Source organism: Leopardus geoffroyi, chromosome D3, assembly GCF_018350155.1.
Source record: "Leopardus geoffroyi isolate Oge1 chromosome D3, O.geoffroyi_Oge1_pat1.0, whole genome shotgun sequence".
Lineage (NCBI taxonomy): Eukaryota > Metazoa > Chordata > Mammalia > Carnivora > Felidae > Leopardus > Leopardus geoffroyi.
The window spans coordinates 66156862-66177385 of record NC_059339.1 but is presented as its reverse complement, the minus strand read 5'-3'; the positions used below and the strand labels follow the sequence as shown (position 1 = coordinate 66177385).

The 20524-nt window shown below is 43.0% G+C and overlaps 1 protein-coding gene across 1 annotated transcript in view; it reads left to right on the top strand.

The window, feature by feature from the left end:
* PSTPIP2 (proline-serine-threonine phosphatase interacting protein 2) overlaps positions 1–20524 on the top strand; it is a 79331-nt gene that overhangs the window by 36092 nt on the left and 22715 nt on the right. The window contains exons 2-5 of the mRNA XM_045456868.1: positions 7615–7715; positions 11302–11379; positions 16739–16773; positions 20046–20152. Of these exons, the coding sequence (XP_045312824.1) occupies positions 7615–7715; positions 11302–11379; positions 16739–16773; positions 20046–20152 (321 nt within the window). The remainder of the gene's footprint in view (positions 1–7614; positions 7716–11301; positions 11380–16738; positions 16774–20045; positions 20153–20524) is intronic.

Below are 20524 nucleotides of genomic sequence, written 5' to 3'. Positions count from 1 at the left end.
CTTGTCCTCCAGGAAGAGAAGCTGTGTGGTTGAGTGGTTTATGAGTACAGACTTTGTTCCTCAGTTGCTTGTCCTATAAATGAAGATAATAATGATCCCTGTGTTGCAGGATTGTTATAAGAATTAAACAGGATATTCCACTCACAATAGTTGGCATGCTATTTGGAATACAGTGAGCATTCAATGGATGTTAGACCTAATTATTAATATTAATTAACAATAACTAATCCATATTTGCTGATAAGGTGAGTTTGAACCATTTGGTTTTACCTCTCTGGGTAAAAGAGATAGGAAAGCAAGCAGGAAAGAAAGGTCCGGTGGAGAGCATAGGGAGGTAAAAGGAATGCCTTGGTCTTTACTCCCAGTCTACTGTTGCTGTATAACTTTTCATGAATAACAGAAATTTGAATAATATTGTTGGTTGAGGGTTAAGATCTTTCACTGTGGTTAGAGGTAGTGATAAGGAGACCCTCACTTCCTATTTTCTCCAGCTGTAAAACATGGAAATAGCTCCCATCTTGCTGTGTTTGTGGAAAACGCTGTGGACCTGTAATGCAGAGTGTGGCACAGCATATCCTCAGGCAGCGAACAAATGCAGCCTTTGTATATAACACCAAGTCAGCAGACCCCAGCCCCGGGTCCCCAGAGGGCATCAATGTTAATTTGCATTTTTTACTCAAAACCAGAGTGTGGGTTTTTTTTAAAGTTTATTTATTGATTTTGAGAGAGAGAGAGAGAGAGAGAGAGAGAGAGAGAATGGGAAAGCAGGGGATGGGCAGAGAGAGAGGGAGAGAGAGAGAATTCCAAGCAGATTCCCTAGTGTCCATGTAGAGCCTGATGCGGGGCTCAAACCCACAAACCATGAGATCATGACCTGAGCCAAAACCAAGAGTTGGATGCTTAACTGACTGAGCCACTCAGGTGCCCCGAAAATCTGAGGTTTCAAAATGAAGTGCAAACCATGGAGTCTTTCTCTGCCCTCTTCTCCATGCCCCTTCTTACAGTCACTCTCCTGCCACCCCAATCTCTCACGTTCTCTAGTTTTGCCTGCATGCATCCTGCTTTCCTCTGTGCTCAGCTCCTCTGCATGGGAACCTTGATTGTTCTTTTGTCTTTTATCATTTCTGGGGCAGCAGCAGTTCTCAAACGGCATTAAGTCACTTGGAAGGAGCGTAAAAAGTAGAGATTCCCCTGCCCCAAGCTCAGAACCCAGCAGGTCTGGGTGGAACCTGGGAGTCTGCGAGGGTGATTCTGGCACAGGTGGTCCTTGGAGCCCACAGCTAGGGAAACCGTGTAGCAGACACCATGATAGGGTGGGCGTGAGATGTAGCACAGACCCAGATGTGGGGACGCTCTGGTGGCAGCGCCTGTAACTGCAATGGCAGCTTTGGAAGCTGCAGGATGCTTTGCTTCCCCTCTGCCCTTATACCTTCTGCCCAGAGGCCACGTGGCGGAAAAGGATCATGGAACCAAGTTCTGAGAGGCTCCTGCAGCATGGGGTTCAGCGCTGGGCAGGAAGGAGAGTGTATATGCCTGGACGGAGTGACTGAAATCAGACCTGAGTGTTAGATCTGGGGTGGGGAGCTGGCGGGCAGTGGAGTTACCCTCCACCAGGCAGTGCACAGAGACTTCCTCCTTCTCTGAACCCACACCCTGACCTGGTCTGGACTGCCAGCCTGTGTGCTCACAAGACTTTTACTACTATTCTTTGGTTCACATGTCTGCTGATGTGGCACACATGTTGCTTACTGCTGGATCTGGCAAATTTTTTGTCTTAAAAAAATTGAAGTTTCTTTGTGGTCAAAGAACTAACACATTGGCTGAAACTTGAATGCTTTTTTTTTTTTTTTAATTTTTTTAAACATTTATTTATTTTTGAGACAGAGAGAGACAGAGCATGAACGGGAGAGGGTCAGAGAGAGAGGGAGACACAGAATCTGAAATAGGCTCCAGGCTCTGAGCGGTCAGCACAGAGCCCGACGCGGGGCTTGAACTCACATACCACGAGATCGTGACCTGAGCTGAAGTCGGACGCTTAACCGACTGAGCCACTCAGGCGCCCCAACTTGAATGCTTTTTAACTCTTTATAATTCGAGCATTATGAAACCTTATGTTCTGGGTCCTTGGGTGGTTTGCTGGGTGCTTAGATCTGTTCTCCCTTCATTGTCATCTCCCTGCCTTACACAGGACTCCAAGGCCAGATCCACTTCCAAGGCTTAGTTAGCTTCCTCCGTTCCTCCTACTGTGTTTCCTGCCTGTTCTCCCTCTGAATTCTGTTCCTTTTTTTTTTTTTTTTGCCTTTTAATTTTATTGAAGTGTAATTTATGTAAGTTAAATGTGCAGATCAAGGAGTTTCAAAAACTACACACACCTGTACAACCCACACCTCTATAGAAAGATCTTGATAAGAATGTGGGTCACATGGGTGTATGCATTTCCATCATTCCAGGAAGTTCTCCAAGGGGCCCTTCCCACTCCACCCTCAGTTTCTCCCCTGGCTCAGGTAAACACTGTTATTTCTTTTCCTGTAGAGGTAAGTCCTAAAACTGCCTGGCTGCCCTAGAATGTCATGTAAATGAGATCACACATTAAATGCTTTTTTTGTGTCTGGCATCTTTCACTTGCATGAGGTTTAGTTGTTGTTGTTGTTGTTGTTGTTGTTGTTGTTGTTTTTGAATGTTTATTGAGAGAGAGAGAGAGAGAGAGAGAGAGAATCCCAAGCAGGCCTGACTCAGGGCGTGATCTCACAAACTGTGAGACCATAACCTGAGCCGAAACCAAGAGTCAGACGCTTAACTGATTGGGCCACTCAGGTGCCCCTCACTGGCATAATGTTTTTGAGATTCATCCATGTGGTTTCCTGTGTCAGTAGTTCTGTCATTTTATTGCTGAGTAGTATCCCACTGTATGAATATATCACAAATTGTTTGCCATTCATCAGCTGTTAGGCATTTGGGTTGTTTCCAGTTTGGGGCTATTATGAACAACACTCCTATGAACATTCTTGTGCAAGTCTTTTTGTGGACAGATGTTTTCATTTCACTTGGGCAAATGTTTAGGGTGCAGCTCTGGGCCATAGAGTATGTGTATATTTTTCTTTTTGAGAAATTGCCACTTTTCAAAATGTACCATTTTTACACTCCCATCAGAATGCATGAGAGTTCTGGTGGTTCAACATTCCTGCCTACATTCAACGCTGACTTTTTAATTTTAGCTTTTCTAGTGAGCATGAAGTAGATATGACTGTGACTTTAACTTGAATTTTTCTGTGATGGTAAGCAACTTTACATAAACTTTTTGGCCAAACGGAATATCTTTTATGAAGTGTCTTTTTATGAAGTATTTATGAAGTTTAAGTATTATGCCTGGTTTTTATTGGGTTGCTTGTTTTTATTATGAATTTGTTGGAGTTTATATATTCTGGACATAGTCCTGTGACAGACACATATGTTCAAATACTCTGCCCCTGACTCTGACAGACATAGGTAAGGTGAATAGTTTCTCCCAGACTGTGGCCTGCCATTTAATTTTCTTCATAATATCTTTTTTTTTTTAATGTTTATTTATTTTTGAGAGACAGAGTGAGAGCAGGGGAGGGACAGAGGGAGAGGGAGACACAGAATCTGAAGCAGCTTACAGGCTCTGAGCTGTCAGCATAGAGCCAGATGCGGGGCTCAAACCCATGAACTGTGAGATCATGACCTGAGCTGAAGTCGGACACTCAACCGACTGAGCCACTCAGGTGCCCCTGTTTGCCCATTTCTATTCGATTTTATTCCACTATTTTTCTTTCTTTCTACTTACTACAGATTTAATTTGTTCTTTTTTCCTAGCTCCATTAAGTAAAGGCTTAGATTGTTAATTTTAAAACATTTTTTCCCTCATGTAAGCATTTAGACCCGTAAGTTTCCCTATAAGCACTATCCTGCTGTATCCCACAGATGTTGTTTCCTTCACCATCATTTGGTTTGGAGAATCTTCTGATTTCTTGTGTGAATCCCAGTCATTTTAAAAGACTCAACTTAAATCTTATTTCTTCTCTTTTCTTTCATTAAAATTTTTTAATGTTTATTTTTGAGAGAGAGAGCATGCGCGTGCACGTGCGCATGAGTGGGGGAGGGGCAGAGAGAGAGGGAGACACAGAATCTGAAGCCGGCTCCAGGCTCTGAGCTCTCTGCACAGAGCCCGGCGTGGGGCTTGCACTCACAAACTGTGAGATCGTGACCTGAGCTGAAGTCAGACCCTTAACTAACCGAGCCACCCAGGCTCCTCTCTTCTCTTTTCTGATGACTCAAGCCTATTCTTTCTTATGTACCTCTTTCATTATATATTTTCTCTTTATAGTCTTGTGTATCGTCTTAGTCTCTAATTTTCCTTGTGCATACACATTTGTTTTATGTATTTGTCTTTTATTGACTCTCTAAATGAACAATGGGCCCCTTGACTGCAAGAACTGCAGCTAATGAGGACTTGGTAACCTTGTTAGTATCTTGTCCGTAGTTGGCATATAATTAACAGATATTTCTCAAGCTCCACTAACATGGAAGCTACTGTGGGTGATAAAAGTTGGGTGTAATCCAGATACTCTTTAAGAAGTTAACTAATTTTTAAAAATATGTTAACTAATGATATAAAATAATGTATAATAAGAGTCAAATAGAGGAATGGGCATTAAACGCTGCAGGCATTTAGAAGAGGAAGTGAAGTCGTTAGAGGGAATTATTTGAGGAAGACTCCAGAGAGGAAATGGGATTTGAACTGGCCCCAAACCAGAGGAGGAGATGCCATTCCTGCTGTGGGAAAAGCATGTACAAAGGTCCTGAGGTATAAATGTAAACTGTCCATGTAGAAGACAAGGGAAGAGACCGGTGTGGGGAAAGCTGAGGAAGGGAAGTCAGGGATATTGTGTAGAGAACTCCAATTGACAAGCTGAGGATATTGAGGTTATGGGGTTATCACTTCTGATGGCAGATCTGAGATGCCATCTTGGTACTCATGCAGTCTTCTATCCTACTTGACCCTCCTATTCTTACTTATGCTAGTCAGAGCTTACCAGCCATGCTTTCCGAGCAGCATATGAAGAGTTCCCAGACCAAATCTTCCACTACTTTGAACTTGGTCATGGGCACTGTTTGTTTTCTATTGGGGATTTCATTTCTTGGTTGCCTCTGTAGCCCAGTCACTGCTCTGAAGCAGGAATTCTGGTTTCTTAAGCTGACAACCATGAGGCCTAGTGATTTGGTTTGTTTCCATGAGGCCTAGTGATTTGGTTTGTTTCCATGAGGCCTAGTGATTTGGTTTGTTTCCATGAGGCCTAGTGATTTGGTTTGTTTCCATGAAACACTGGTCTAGCTCCACCCTTCTTGCTCAGCTCAAAGAGTATGTATCTGCACCCTTCATTAAGAAAAAAGAAACCACTTTTTTCAAAAGAATGGCATAAAACAGAGAACCCAAGTGTTTTTCTCTGAGAAGGGCAAAGCACTTCTGTCTACAAGCCAGCATTGGTTGTGGTCCTTTGTGCCCATTCACTCATTCACTCAGGAGTCTTTGCCTTCATCACTTCCTTCTGATGTGTCTGGCTGGAACACAAGAGGCATTTTCATCCTCCAGAATTTTACTGTAGATCTTTGGTGTGCATAACCCGAAGCTAGATTTTTTGGTGTGTGTGTGTGTGTGTGTGTGTGTGTGTGTGTGTGTGTCTGTGCAGGAGCGCCCCAAGACTTGGAAGAAGCTGCAGGAACTTGCTGTAGAGTTGGGACAGCAAGATTCCTCACGTGGTGGATACCAAACAGCAAATTCAGAAGCTGGGCGCTCTGAAAGCCCAGAGGAGGGGGCCTTGGGGTCCCTCAGAGAAGGCTTCCAGAAAACCTGGCAGTTGTGGGACTGGATCTAGATTTATCTAGGAGGGGATAATGTAAACATTGTGTTAGAGTTGCCGCTGAGTGCTGCATTGCTGGTGACAGGAAGAAGCCTCCCCTGGCCGAGACAGAAGAATGTGTATGGAGGGGGTGGGTAGAGGAACGAAGCTTTGGTGGAGGCTGTTTCTTTAGGCTTCTCAGGGCCTAAATTTATGCTGAAACAACAGCCAGAACTCCTAGAACTAAATGCATTTCTAACTTAGATTTATTTATATGCCCACATGTAAAATTGACTCTGCTCATTAAAAATGCAGTGTGAGTTATGGCCGGTTAGGTTTCTGAAGGCCATGTTGAAATCAGCCTCAAGCCTCGTCCTGCTAGATCTCCCTGGGACCCTGTCTGCTAGTCCAGGCCATGCCAGTGGCAGCAAATGGAAGAGGGAGATTCTGCTTCTCCAGTGCTCAGAGCTGGGTAGAAAGGTATCTTCAGGGGTCCCCCACTCAGCACTAATGGCAGAGTAGTACCTCCCTCAACCCACTGGGGGCTGGGAAGGGGTGGTCTGCCTGGCTGGGCTGGGGGTGGGTGAGTTCAGAGCTCCCCAGGGCACACTTGGGACAGCCTAACCAATCTCCCTAAGGGACTAGAGTCTGAATCAGGCAACCTAATGTATATGCCTTTGGAGGTAGAAGCCAGGGAACCAGCCAGATTAGGGACCTCATAGGGGGTATTCTTTAGCCCCTGACTTGTTGGTTTGAGGTGTTGTGGGACTTTGATTTTAAAGGTTTTTTTTTAAAAATCTTTATGTATTTTTGAAAATGACAGGGAGGGGGAGGGGCAGAGAGAGAGAGGGGGACAGAGGATCCAAAGCTGACCCCATGCTGACAGCAGACAGCCTGACTTGGGGCTCGAACTCACAAACCGTGAGATCACGACCTAAGCCGAAGTTAGATGCTCAACCGACTGAGCCACCCAGGTGCCCCATGGGGGACTTTGATTTTAAAAATGTACTGCCTCTGGGGCTATTCCTTTGGGGACTTAAGTAGCTTCCTCCAACCTCAGAACACATAATAAAATAAAATGGGCATAAATTGCTAATTTAAAATGAGAAAACATCCCTCCTCCCCACCACCCCTCCCCGATTGGGGCCAGCCAGTGACCATGTGATGGATCATGCTGACTCCCCTTCATGTTTCCCAGTGGGAAGCCGGGTCCCCCTCTCTACTCCAGGGGCCTGGCTCCTGGCTCAGAGCTGCTTGCCCTTTGCAGGGATACCCTTGACCCTTGACCCTCGACCCTCAGACCAGGCTTATTGGCTGTGGGAAGAGGTGTTAGTGCCAAGCTCTGTGACAAGTTTGAGAACGAAGGGAAAATTGTGTAGCCCTGGTTAATGCAGCCCTGCGGTTGCAGTGGGTTTCTACCCCACAGGAGCTCTTGCCCTGTCCTGATGTGACTTGGCGTTGGGGGTTGGTGCAGAGAGGGTCAGAGCCCAGACAGCTCCCTCATCCATGTACTCTCCATTTCCTGTCATGTCCTTCCTGTTTTGTGGCCCTTCAGTTTCATAACTTTGAAAATTCTCCCACAGCCACATACACTCTTACTTCTTCTATTTTGTTTGCTTTGGTCATATATGTCTTGGAGGTGAAGTTCTTCAGAAACTTCCCACTGCCGGCTTCCCCTGTGCTCTGCCCTGTCTACTCGCCAGGCTCGGGGCTGCTATCATCACTCCCTGCCCTGACAAATGTCCTGTCTCATCAGAGCTCAGACATCCTCAGCACCGCCGGCTACGACAGCATCATCCAGCACCTGAACAACGGCCGCAAGAACTGCAAAGAATTTGAAGACTTTTTAAAAGAAAGGTACATGCTGTTCTTCCTTGAGGATGGAGGGGAAGACAAAACACCCCCACACAAAGGAACAATTTCCTACTTTCTGTGTGTTTCTAAGCGTTCCCAAGACCTCTCCTGTAGGCTATGGAATGATACCCAGGAGGTAAATGATATCTCTGTCCCAAAGCTCTTAGAAACCAGCTTTGACAGATGACATTCATGAATGAAACAGCAAACAAAATGTAATAAAATGCTAAGTGAGGTGATACGCACAGCACCGAAGACCTCACGGGAGAGGGAGATTGTGAAAGACTAGTAAATAAAGAGGGGCAGCTTCATAGCCGATGGGACCGGTGAGCGGCCCTGGGGGGGGAGGGGCGGGGTGGATTTGATAGGCGGAGGTGTCTGTGGGAGAGCAGCAAGCTTGCAGGTGGAGGAGAGGAGCACGACTTAAGGAGCCTGATTCAGAGACCATGGGTGGGGAGGGGCAGAGCAGTGAGAAAGATGGGGGCGGACGGGTCCCAGCACTCCAGAGGGCAGGGAGCTTGGTGGGGAAGGAGGGGACTGGCATGGTGTAGAGGATTTTTCCTTTCCTTTCCTTTTTACATTTTATTTTATTTTTAAAGTTTATTTACTTATTTTGAGAGGTTGGGGTAAGGCCAGAGAGATTGGGAGAGAGAGTATCCCAAGCAGGCTCCCTACTGTCAGCACAGAACCCAATGCCGGGGGTCAAACTCACAAACCATGAGACTGTGACCTGAGCTGAAACCAAGAGCCAGACGCTTAACCGAGCCACCAGGCGCCCCTCCTTTTCTTTTCGTAATGGCTAAGGTTTTATTATTATTATTTTTTTAATTCCGTACTTAATGGGGTAAGTTAGTTTTGTGGAAAATCGTAGTCCTCCAGAATACTCAATTGCCCAGTGATTCTGGATGAAGGAGTACTCTAGGGGGATTTTTGGCCAAAGAGCTGGGTCATTACCAGGACCCAAACTAATGAACAGTTTCTCTTTGTAACACAGTGAGAGGTTTATAGCTTGGAGATACAGACATTAAAGTCTTTTTCCATCAAGTCTTTGTATTTTCTTCTCAAGAGAACATTGGGTAACATCACACCTACATGGTCGTGCGCTCTGATGAGGAGGCCTCTGTCCCTGAACTGTCTGAAAGGCCCCCAGGAACCGGAGAACTGCCACACTGTGGTTCTCAGGAGCCGTAGGCGAAGTGAGGTCGGTCCACTGTCAGCCTCCAGGGAGCTAGCTGGTCATGCACCTCTTCCTTCCAGACACCAGCCTCCCTCCTCTACCCAAGCTGGTTGACAGAGGTGACACCAGGTTACCACTTTTCTTTCTCTTGATGGATACTGGAGGTGGGCTTCCTCTGTTCTTCAACAGAGCTCTGGAGGGAGCACACAAACAGGAATTTCATGACTGCAGGCTGTGCACGTTGTAGAGCCTCCCTTGCTTATTGTGCCCCTCCTCCAGTTAGTGCTTTTATCGATTTTCTCCTGGGAGTGAACCAGCCTTGCCCTGCATCCATGAGAAGGCATTGCCAAACATGCATGACCGAAGCTTCCGCTGCCGAGGCGGGACCATCCAAGAGTCCCCTGACATGATGTGGATGGTGTTGTAGCTCAGTGGTGCCCACATTTTTTTTTTAAATGTGACCCTCAGCAAGAAATACATTTTACACTGCCGTCCGGTACACACATGCATAAAACAAGAGTTTAACAAACGTCACTACCCTATTATTTTACTCAATTCTATGTATTTAAACACGGCTGGTCATGACCCATTGAATGGATTTATTGTGCGCAAGTGAGTTATGACCCACAGTTTGAAAAACACAAGTCCAAACAAATCCCAGAAACTAAGTTCTCACTTTTTATTTTTTTTTATTTTTTAATTTAATTTTTTTTTCAACGTTTATTTATTTTTTGGGACAGAGAGAGACAGAGCATGAACGGGGGAGGGGCAGAGAGAGAGGGAGACACAGAATCAGAAACGCGAGATCGTGACCTGGCTGAAGTCGGATGCTTAACCGACTGCGCCACCCAGGCGCCCCAAGTTCTCACTTTTTAAATGTCTCATAAAAATATATGGAAAAGAGGAGGAAATATATGGAAATTAAAAATTAATAAATATTTTTATTGTATTTTTTAAAAAGTTTCTAATTTATTTATTTATAGACAGAGACAGCACAAGTGGGAGAGGGGCAGAGAGAGGAAGAGAGAGTGGGTAAGGGGCAGGGAGGGAGAGAATCCCAAGCAGGCTCTGCACTGTCAGCACAGAGTCTGACCCGGGGATTGAACTCACAAACCATGAGGTCATGACCTGAGCCGAAACCGAGAGTCAGACGTTTAACCGACTAAGCCACCCAGGCGCCCCTGTGCTGTATTTCTAGTGTATGGTCATTTTTCTGCAGGAGTTTCAGAGCAAAAGGAACCAGTCCCATGCTCTCTGGTTTTGGGAAAGAATCGGTGTCAGGTCAGAGTGTCAGATATGTATGCCCTGGGTACGGGGGTTTGAGGCTCTTGGTCATGTGGCCTGCCTAGGCCCTGGGCTTCTTTTTTGGTGTTGTGCTTGCCAGGAGGAGGCTGCTGTCAGTGAGGGAGTGTGCGTTCCTTCCCTGTGTCCTGTTCAGAGATAATTCATGTGAAGATGTGCAACCCTCTTCAGGGTTTAGTTGCCTGGCCTTTCCTCTTGCTCTGGTAGGTGTGGGGTGCCTGTGGTTCAGAGAGGTTATGTAACTTGCCTAAGGTCACACAGCCAATAAAGGATAGATCTGCTTTCAAACCTAGGAAAATTGGGCCCTGGAACTCTCTTCATCATACCTGGTACAGTGCCTGGGACATCTTAAGTGGTGGGGAAAGGGGATATTCGGCATTTTAGATCATGCTACACCAAGTAACAGTCAGTTGTTTTTGTGAGACCTGCCAACTGCAGAGTTTGTATTCTGAAATTCCCCTCTCTTTGCTACAGTTTAGCTGTGTATTTAAATTGGTTCAGTCGATTAAATGTCCAACTTCCGCTCAGGTCATGATCTCATGGTTTGTGAGTTCGAGACCTGCATTGGGCTCACTGCTGTCAACGCGGAGCCTGCTTCAGATCCTCTGTCCCCCCTTCAGATCCTCCCTCAAAAAACCCAAAGAACAAAAAGCATAAAACACTGAATTGACTATGAATGAGGAACTCTTTAGGATGGTAAAAGGATACTCTTCGAGAACATGGGAAGAGGGGTGGGCCTCAGGAGTGCAGCATTTAGTGGAATTATCTCTTACTCCACTTAAAAAATATATATGAATAAAAATAAATTTTTGGTAAATAAATCCTTGGGTCACAGTTTTGAATAGTCTGTAACGCGCTGGCCTGTGCCAGTCAGGGGGCCATGTTTGGTTTTGCCAAGATGTGATGTCTACCTGGCAACTGAGACATGAAGGCCACCAATCTTTTCACAATTCCCCCTGTCCTGTAGGAGAGTTTTGCATTTTAGAGAATGGTGTTATATCTGAGCTTCTCCCTTCAGAAGTGCAGTTTTGCCCTCAAGGGGGGTGCCATGTGTTTTAACTAAGAGTCAGCCTGAGAAAGACTCAGAGCTCTCTCTTCTGTTCCCTTTAGGGCATCAATTGAAGAGAAATATGGCAAAGACCTGCTAAACCTCTCCAGGAAGAAGCCGTGTGGACAGTTGGAGATCAAGTAGGTACCATGCTTCTTTCCTGTTTCCAGGTTGACTGACACTGCCAGGAGCCCCATCACTTCAGCAGACAGAGCTGGCCAATGGGGTGAAGTGTGTCGGGGGAAAACAGTTTTTAGGTTTTTTTTTTTTTTTCTTATTTTGAGTCGTGAAAAATCTAAAAAAAATAGAAAGGAGGCTAAAATGAACTGCAAAGCCACAATCCATTAGTAAAATGTTCTAGATTTTCTTTGAAGTCTTTTTCTATGTATACTTTTTCATAGGTAGGATTATACTGTACATGATTTTGTACTAGACGTTTAATAGAGGGGCTTCCACGCACGCACACACACACACACACCCCAGAGTTTGTGATAACTCTGAGAGACTGTCTGCATGATTTTATAGTTCTCACGACTGATGTGAGGTTTCTATACGTATTCTTCTGTTACTCACTGATTACAGGAATGGCCAGGACATGGTGCCTGCTTTAGGAACACGCTCCCTCTCATCTACAGGGCTGGCTTCATGGGCTGTCATACAGGAGCCTACGCTTTGAAGGGCTTCATAACGGGTTTGATGCTCTTTGCTGTCCCCATTTTGAAATTCTTGATAATTTTTATTTATTTATTTATTTATTTATTTTTTAATGTTTGTTTATTTTTGAGAGAAAGAGAGCGTGAGCAGGGGAGGGGCAGAGAGAGAAGGAGATGCAGAATCTGAAGCATGTTCCAGGCTCTGAGCTGTCAGCACAAAGCCCAATGCAGGGCTTGAACTCATGGACGGTGAGATCATGACCTGAGCCAAAGTCAGTTGCTTAACCAACTGAGCCACCCAGGTGCCCCATAAATTCTTAATAATTTATAAACAACGGGTCCCACATTTTCATTTTGCAGTGGACCTCACAAATTCTATAGCCCCTCCTACTCATATGGAAATTTCTACATTCCTTCTTCAAAATAAGCATGTTGAGGGAGGCTTGGGAGAAATAGTTTCAAGTAGACTTTGCAGGCCTCTGCAGACCTAATCACATCACATACTGTGCTATAGAGAGCCGCATAGATGCACTGAGGTCTGTGTCCTATCAGAGACCCTAATGGGGGAAGATAAGACATAGACCTTCCTCTTCTCTTCTCTTGCTTCTAACACACACACACACACACACACACACACACACACACACCCCACCCCACCCCACCCCAGAAATGTGCTGGATTATAGAAAAGAAACATTGAAAACTACTTAAAATATTAATAGTTATATAAGCCTAAAAAATTTGTTAACCCCTGATATCAGGCATTGGTATAAGGATTATACCATACATACTATATATATATATTAGTATACTATATATAGTATATATACTATATATATAGTGTATATATATATATATATATAGTATATATATATATATAGTGTATATATATATATATATATATATTATATTTTACTTTTGATGTTTTAAATGAAAAATTAAAAAATACACTAAAAGGTAAAAAGACAAACATAAAGACTGGCTGTATACCCAAATCACCTAGATTTAATAATTACTCATGTTTGCCATGCTTTCTTAATATAGGTTTTTTGTGAAAATGTTTAAATTGGAACATTTTAAATTTAAACCTAGAATTAGATATTTCTCCACATGTACTTGGTTCCTTTTAGTGATTTATTATATTTAGAGATGAAACCCTGAGTTCTAGCATTGGTCATTGTCACAGAGATGTCACTGTTTCTAGGCACTTTCCCAGGACAGATATTATATATTGTATTGTATTATATTATATTATATTATATTATATTATATTATATTATTTATATTTTATTATTTTTAAGTTGTTTTTAATAATTTTTTTACATTTCATTTTATTTTTGAGAGACAGAGAGAGACAGAGCACAAGTAGGGGAGGGGCAGAAAGAGACAAAGACAAAATTTGAAGCAGGCTCCAGGCTCTGAGCTGTCAGCACAGAGCCTGACGCGGGGCTCGAACCCACAAACCATGAGATCATGATCTGAGCTGAAGTCGGAGGCTTAACTGACTGAGCCACTCAGGCATCCTATTTATTTTTAAATGTTCATTTTTGAGAAAGAGAGAAAGCAGGCACCTGCGTGCGTGAGTGGGGGAGGGGCAGAGAGACAGTGGGACAGAGGATCCCAAGCAGGCTCTGTGCTGAAAGCAGAGAGCCAAATGCAGAGCTCAAACTCATGAACTGTGAAATCATGACCTGAGCCCAAGTTGGACGCTTAACTGACTCAGCCACCCAGGTACCCCTCAGGGGACAGATTTTAAAAGCATGAGTAGTTCATATTGATATTTCCAATTCTAAAATAACTTTATAGGGTTTTACTTAATTTCCTTAATTTTATATTCACTTCACCTTGCACTGAAAATCTTGATTCCTGACAATATTAGCACAATTACTTGCTTTATATGACCATTTATATTAAAATATTTCAAAATAATATCAATATTACTACTCATAATAATACTTCTGAATGAAGTTTAACATTTCCTTGAAGTTCCTTTTGATCTTAGAATGTATTTCACTAAGAATACTGTGTTCTGGGGTGCCTGAGTGGCTCAGTTGGTTAAGCATCTGACTCTTGATATCAGCTCAGGTCATGATCTTATGTGTGAAATATAACCAATTTTGTTTCAATTTTAAAAATTTTAAGGGTTGTTTTCTTTTCCCTATTTGATTTAGTTTTATTTTTTGAACATGTAAAACATTTACGTGTTGACAGATCAAAACTGCATAGATTTAGGTATGTTTCTTTGTCATTCAAGCAGGGTTTAGATAATTTCAAGGAAGATTAGTGGGTCACTTGACCAAAAAACTTGTTTATTTGCAGAGAAAGCGTAAGCTGTTTGGGAAGATACCCAAAAACTTGAGGTGATGTCATGAGAAAGAGCCATATTCTCTCACATTAACACTTCTTAGAAAAGGTATTTAGCAGAATGAGTCTGATCCAAAATGGTATTTATTATATTCTTACACATTTGACTTATAACTTAGTAAATTCATAGAGAACACTATTCTCTCTGTTCTGTGATAAAGGCCAGTCAGTGTTCCTTCTAAGAGTATACCTCAGACAGGAAGATGCAACAAAAAATGAGGCCTGGGGACAGAGTGTCCAAAGTTGAAGGCCATTTAGGTGACTTCTGTTTCTGTCACCTCCAGAATGATCTTTAGGAAAGGGCCCTCGATAAGGGTGCAAGACTCTGCTTCTCTGTGGACTAGTTAGGATTTTTCGTGTTGTGGACCACATTGAGAGACTCAGGCGCCTAATGGGCTTGCTAGGATTTAAGGCCAAAGTGTTTATCGAAAGGGTGGTAGAGGGGCACCTGGGTGGCTCAGTTGGTTCAGCGTCTGACTTCGGCTCAGGTCATGATCTCATGGTTTGTGGGTTCGAGCCCCACATCGGGCTCTGCGCTGACAGCTCAGAGCCCGGATCCTGCTTCGGATTCTGTGTCTCCCTCTCTCTCTGCCCCTCCCCCGCTAACGCTCTGTCTCTCTCAAAAATAAATAATAAACATTAAAAAGAATCTTAAAGGGTGGTAGAATATTTTCTTTTCCCACAGTGAAGGGGAACACTAGGGAGAAGAGGAGTCGGATGTTGCTAGGCCACCACCCCCAAGGTTCAGATTCTCTCCGGTTGTCATGTCCTGAACAAGGGAAACAGCAATTAAGTGATGATGTGAGACAACAAAGCTAATGACAAACTAAAGAGAGATTGAGGCTGCCCTTCTTGTGGCCCTGCAGCCAGTTGCTTAGGGTGGGGGAAAAAAACTTTAGACCCTGAACAGATTATTTATGTGTAAGGCTGGGTTTCAGCTCCACGACTCCCAATTGAGAAAGCCTTCTGGTGGTGTCTGATGCCATATCTCTGCATTTCCCAGTAATTCCAGTAGTGTGCCTGCACTTCAGTGACGTTCATTTGTCCTTCTGGACCACTGGCACATTTGTTAGACATGGACACTTTCTGGTGTCTATCCGCACCATATCACGATAATTGTATCATAAGATGGGTAAAGAGAATGGAGAATGTGCAGTTATGTTTTCCTGCTTGATGTCTTTGTAATAATTGGAAGTGCTTGTGTGAGAAAAGGCATGCAGAAATAAGGATTCTTTCTTTGCGATGAACAGAGCAGGGGAAAGGAAATAGCTGAAAGAAACGGCCAGGTGGAAAAGACAAGGGGTTTTTCTTTGCAAAGTAGCAAAGCTTGCCACCTACATGTATACATATAAGAAGTGATCCATGATGTTATGCTGTTGTGGTTCGGGGACCATGAATTCACAAAGTTCCATTCCTACTTAGGAGGCTGGAGTGAGCCCAGTGAGATCTGCTTCCAGTGAAGGCAGCATGAGCAAGAACATCCCCAGGGCCATGTCACCTCACAAGGATGTTTACTTTAGGAAGTGTAGGACGACAGACAACTAAAACCATGGGCCAGGGCGTCTCCAAGGGAGGAGGAGCCATGGGCTGTAAGAGGATGGGGGAGATTGAAGAAGGTATGAAAAATGAGTCATGGGCTTTCCCCACTGAAACTGTGAGGTAGTAAATGTGTGTTGTTTTAAACTGCTAAATTTGGGGTAGTTTGTTTTTTAGCAGTAGAACATTGAAACGATGTGTTTCATGTCTGTCCCTTCCTTTAGAGTCCAAGGTCTGGGACCAGTCTGTCTTGTACCATGGAATCATTAACATCTGACACAACACCTGGCTCATGGTTTATGTTCAATGAACACATGATTGACAAATGAGTGAAAAAGAGGGCGATCAGGAGCCAGAGTTTGACCCTGCCTTGTATCCTTATTTCTAATTATCACACTTCAAAGAAGTGGACTGGTATTCTTATGAGAAAGGGATCATAATTCCTATATAATCATTGGGAGAAATGAAACATAAGGAATTTGGGCATCTTGCTCTACCCAGGTGGACAGTGAAGAATTTATAATGCTTTGCCTGGGACTGAGAGAGCAAGAAAGAGGAAAACTGAACTGAAGAAATCTTGATCCTTAGCTGTCTTCCCAAGCTTACATGCAAAGATGAGTCTGCAGGCCATGACACATGGGTGGAGAGAAGCATGCAGTGGTTTTATAATAAGATTGTACAGGGGCACGTGAGTGGCTCAGTTGGTCAAGTGTCTGACTCTTGTTTTCAGCTCAGGTCATGATCCCACAGTTTTGTGGGTTTGAGCCCCGCATTGGGCTCCTTGCTGGCAGCATGGAGCCTGTTTGGGATTCTCTGTCTCCCTCTCTCTCTGTACCTCCCCACTCACACTGTCTCTGTCTCTCTCAAAATAAATAAATAAACTTAAAAGAAAAAAAGATTGTACAACAATTTCCAGAACTGAAGTTATATATGTGCTTGTTTTTCAGCACCCTGAAGCAGGCCCTTGAAGTCTTCAAGAAGCGTAAGTGATTCTTTAAACTATATTTGCTGCCCTTGGCCGGTTCTGGGGGTTTTACTTTGAACAGCCATCTCGTATTGGGTAAAAAAAAAAAAAAAAAAGTTAGAGCAGCTCCCAAGGTGAGAAGTAGCTCTGCAGAGCTGAAATGAGCTGGAGAGCCCACCTTCCATGTGGAAGTCATGACGTGCATTTGACTTACTTCGAGCAGGGGTTCTCACACTTGAAATCCAGGGCAAGGCCCTCGCAATTTGGTCTTCAAGGGGTCCTGTCCGGGTCTTTTTGAAAAAAAATTTTTTATTAAAAATTTTTTTTATTAGTTTATTTTATTTTTTGACAGAGAGAGAGAGACAGAGAGAGGGAAAGAGAGAGAGAGAGAGAGAGGGAGAGAGAAGGGAAGAGGCAGAGAGAGAGGGAGAGAGAGAATCCCAAGCAGGCTCCACGCTGTCAGCACAGAGCCCAGTGTGGGGCTTGAACTCATGAACTGTGAGGTCATGACCTGAGCCGAAATCAAGACTCGGACACTTAACTGATTGAGCCACCCAGGCGCCCCTTTTTAAAGTAATTCGTACACCCACCATGGAGTTCAGACTCACTGCTCTGAGATCAAGGGTCTTATGCTCTACCGACTGAGCCAGCCAGGCACCCTCCTGTTCAGTTCTAAGAGTCCCCAGTCCTGTTACTCAGAAACTGCCTTTAAGGCTTTCTGTTCTTCACAATACTTGCTGCTTTCGAGCTAAGGATTTTAACATGGCATCGTATGTATGTGCTTAAGTGTTTCTGTAGCTAGTTGACTGGTTCTAGAAGTTTGTAAATGTTAGCTAAACAGATATTCATCTTAACTTTTCCATGGAAGGTGTTCTCTTCCCTCTTTAACTCACCAATGAATACATTTCTCAAGGTAGAAATGTTTATGTTTCATGTTTTTTATATGCCCTGCAAGGCTAACCATGGGGCCCAAGGGAGCTTCAGTCTAGGCTGGGTCTCCTAAGCCTATGTACTTGCTGTTACTTGACTTACTTTCTACCCTCCCCAAATAGTTTTATTTCCTTCTTATTAAAAAACATATTTATCTTAAACATTCAAATGAGACAACTATCAAGAAGATAGTAAGTACCTAGACTTTCAGTTCCTAGTGATAAGCAGTTATTGGTGAATGTGACTCCAGATTTTTTATGCAATTAAACACATGTAAATGTATCAATTCATATGAAAAATAGGATGATACCATGGCAGTGGTTCAGAATCTGTGGGGTGAGTGAGGGCAGATCATTTGTTTTTAAGTCATTTTTAAAATGAAAATATCAATGGTTTAATCATGCTAGCAGTTTGGGATATATCTTTTCCTACACATTTACAATTCTCTTTCTCTCTCTTAAATTGCACACAGACACACACACGTGAGTTTTTGTATAAATGAGATCATACTATACCTATATCCTACAATTTGTTTTTCCCAACAATATTATCTAAGCATCTTTCTATTTCTTTTTTTAACTTGTTTTATTTTTTATTTTTTTTAATTTACACCCAAATTAGTTAGCATATAGTGCACCAATGATTTCAGGAGTAGATTCCTTAGTGCCCCTTACCCATTTAGCCCATCCCCTCTCCCGCCACCCCTCCAGTAACCCTCAGTTTGTTCTCCATATTTATGAGTCTCTTCTGTTTTGTCCTCCTCCCTGTTTTTATATTATTTCTGTTTCCTTTCCCTTATGTTCATCTATTTTGTCTCTTAAAGTCCTCATATGAGTGAAGTCCTATGATTTTTGTCTTTCTCTGACTAATTTCACTTAGCATAATACCCTCCAGTTCTATCCACGTAGTTGCAAATGGCAAGATTTCCTTCTTTTTGATTGCCAAGTAGTCAATCACATTATACACACACACACACACACACACACACACACACACACACACACACACCACATTTTCTTTATCCATTCATCCATCGATGGACATTTGGGCTCTTTCCATACTTTGGCTATTGTTGATAGTGCTGCTATAAACACGGGGGTGCATGTGTCCCTTTGAAACAGCACACCTGTATCCCATGGATAAATGCCTAGTGGTGCAATTGCTGGGTCGTAGGGTAGTTCTATTTTTGTTTTTTTGAGGAACCTCCATACTGTTTTCCAGAGTGGCTGCACCAGCTTGCATTCCCAAGCATCTTTCCATTTCAGTTCATATAGATCTGCCTCATTCTTTCACATTTGAAAGTTTTGGTCTTATAAAATGCCAGACCTCCTCCAGAAAGGTTGTACTGACTTCTCCCCCACCAAAAGTGCTATTTTTTACCCATGCTTGCCAATATGAAGAATTTTCACATTTAAAAATTTTTCCCTAACTGAAAAGTAAAAAATTATACATCTCTGGGGGTTGAGGTTTTGCATTTTTTCCAATAGCTTTACGGTTGAATATATTTTCAAATGTTTATTAGCCATTTAGCCAATCTTTTAAAAAATGCCATGTTCTTTAACCAATTTTTTTATACTGGAATGTATATATTTTTCTTTTGACTTGTGAAAACTCTTTTAATATAGCAGTTTATTCTGTTACATAAATTGCTAATATTTTTCTAATTTGTCATGTCTCTTGGAACCTTTCAAGGTTATTTTGACACACACAAGTTTAAATTTTTTTCTTAGGTCAGACCTGTCCGTCTTTCTAGCCTTAAAGTCATGCTTCGAATTGTTTTCTTAGAACAAGTAAAGTAAGAATTTTTTTTTTTTTTTTTTTTTTGCTGCTACAAAGGTAAACCATACTCATTGCAAAGATCTTAGAAAATAAGAAGAAAAAATCACCAATAACCTTTCTGTCTAGAAATAATTATTGATAGCCATAATTTTTGTGTGTGACCTTTCTTACAGATGCTCAGGTTCAGAAAATGTTAGAGATGGAAAGACTGCTAGAGTCATCTAATGAGAAATAAATACCGAATTTGAAATTGTAGTGGGTTCAGTGACATCTTTCAGCATGTAAGCTCCATGAGCTGGGGCCTCAGCTGTTTTTCTCCCCAGTTCTGGGGACACACTAGGTTAGTAACAGTTAGTGGTTGGAGGTTAAGCTAAAGATTTGCTAGCCTTGGTCTTGGTGGTCAGGGCAAGGCAGGGCACATGGAGGGGGTTGATATATGTTGGTGACCAAGTGAGGTAGGTTAATTTTACCACTTGTTCCAGTATTTTATTTTGTAGATAAGTTTTGTGTGGTTTTGTATATTTCAATTCAGACATATGTAGATCTTGTTTATTATGTTTTTTTTAAATTTTTTTTTGCAGAGGTAGACAGTGTGGCACAATGTCACATTCAGCTTGCCCAGACTCTAAGAGAAGAGGCCAGGAAGATGGAAGAATTCAGGGAAAAGCAAAAGCTACAACGGAAAAAGGTTGGATTTGCGTATATGTTAAGACGTTGCTTTTCCCGTGGCGGAAAACTCCAGGCTTGTTTTTCATCAAACTCCTTGGCTCACACCCGCCTTCATGCAGCCATGCTCCTCTTTTAACCTATGAGATTAAAAAAAAAATTTTTTTTTTTCAACGTTTATTTATTTTTGGGACAGAGAGAGACAGAGCATGAATGGGGGAGGGGCAGAGAGAGAGGGAGACACAGAATCGGAAACAGGCTCCAGGCTCTGAGCCATCAGCCCAGAGCCTGACGTGGGGCTCGAACTCACGGACCGCGAGATCATGACCTGGCTGAAGTCGGACGCTTAACCGACTGCGCCACCCAGGCGCCCCGACCTATGAGATTATTTATT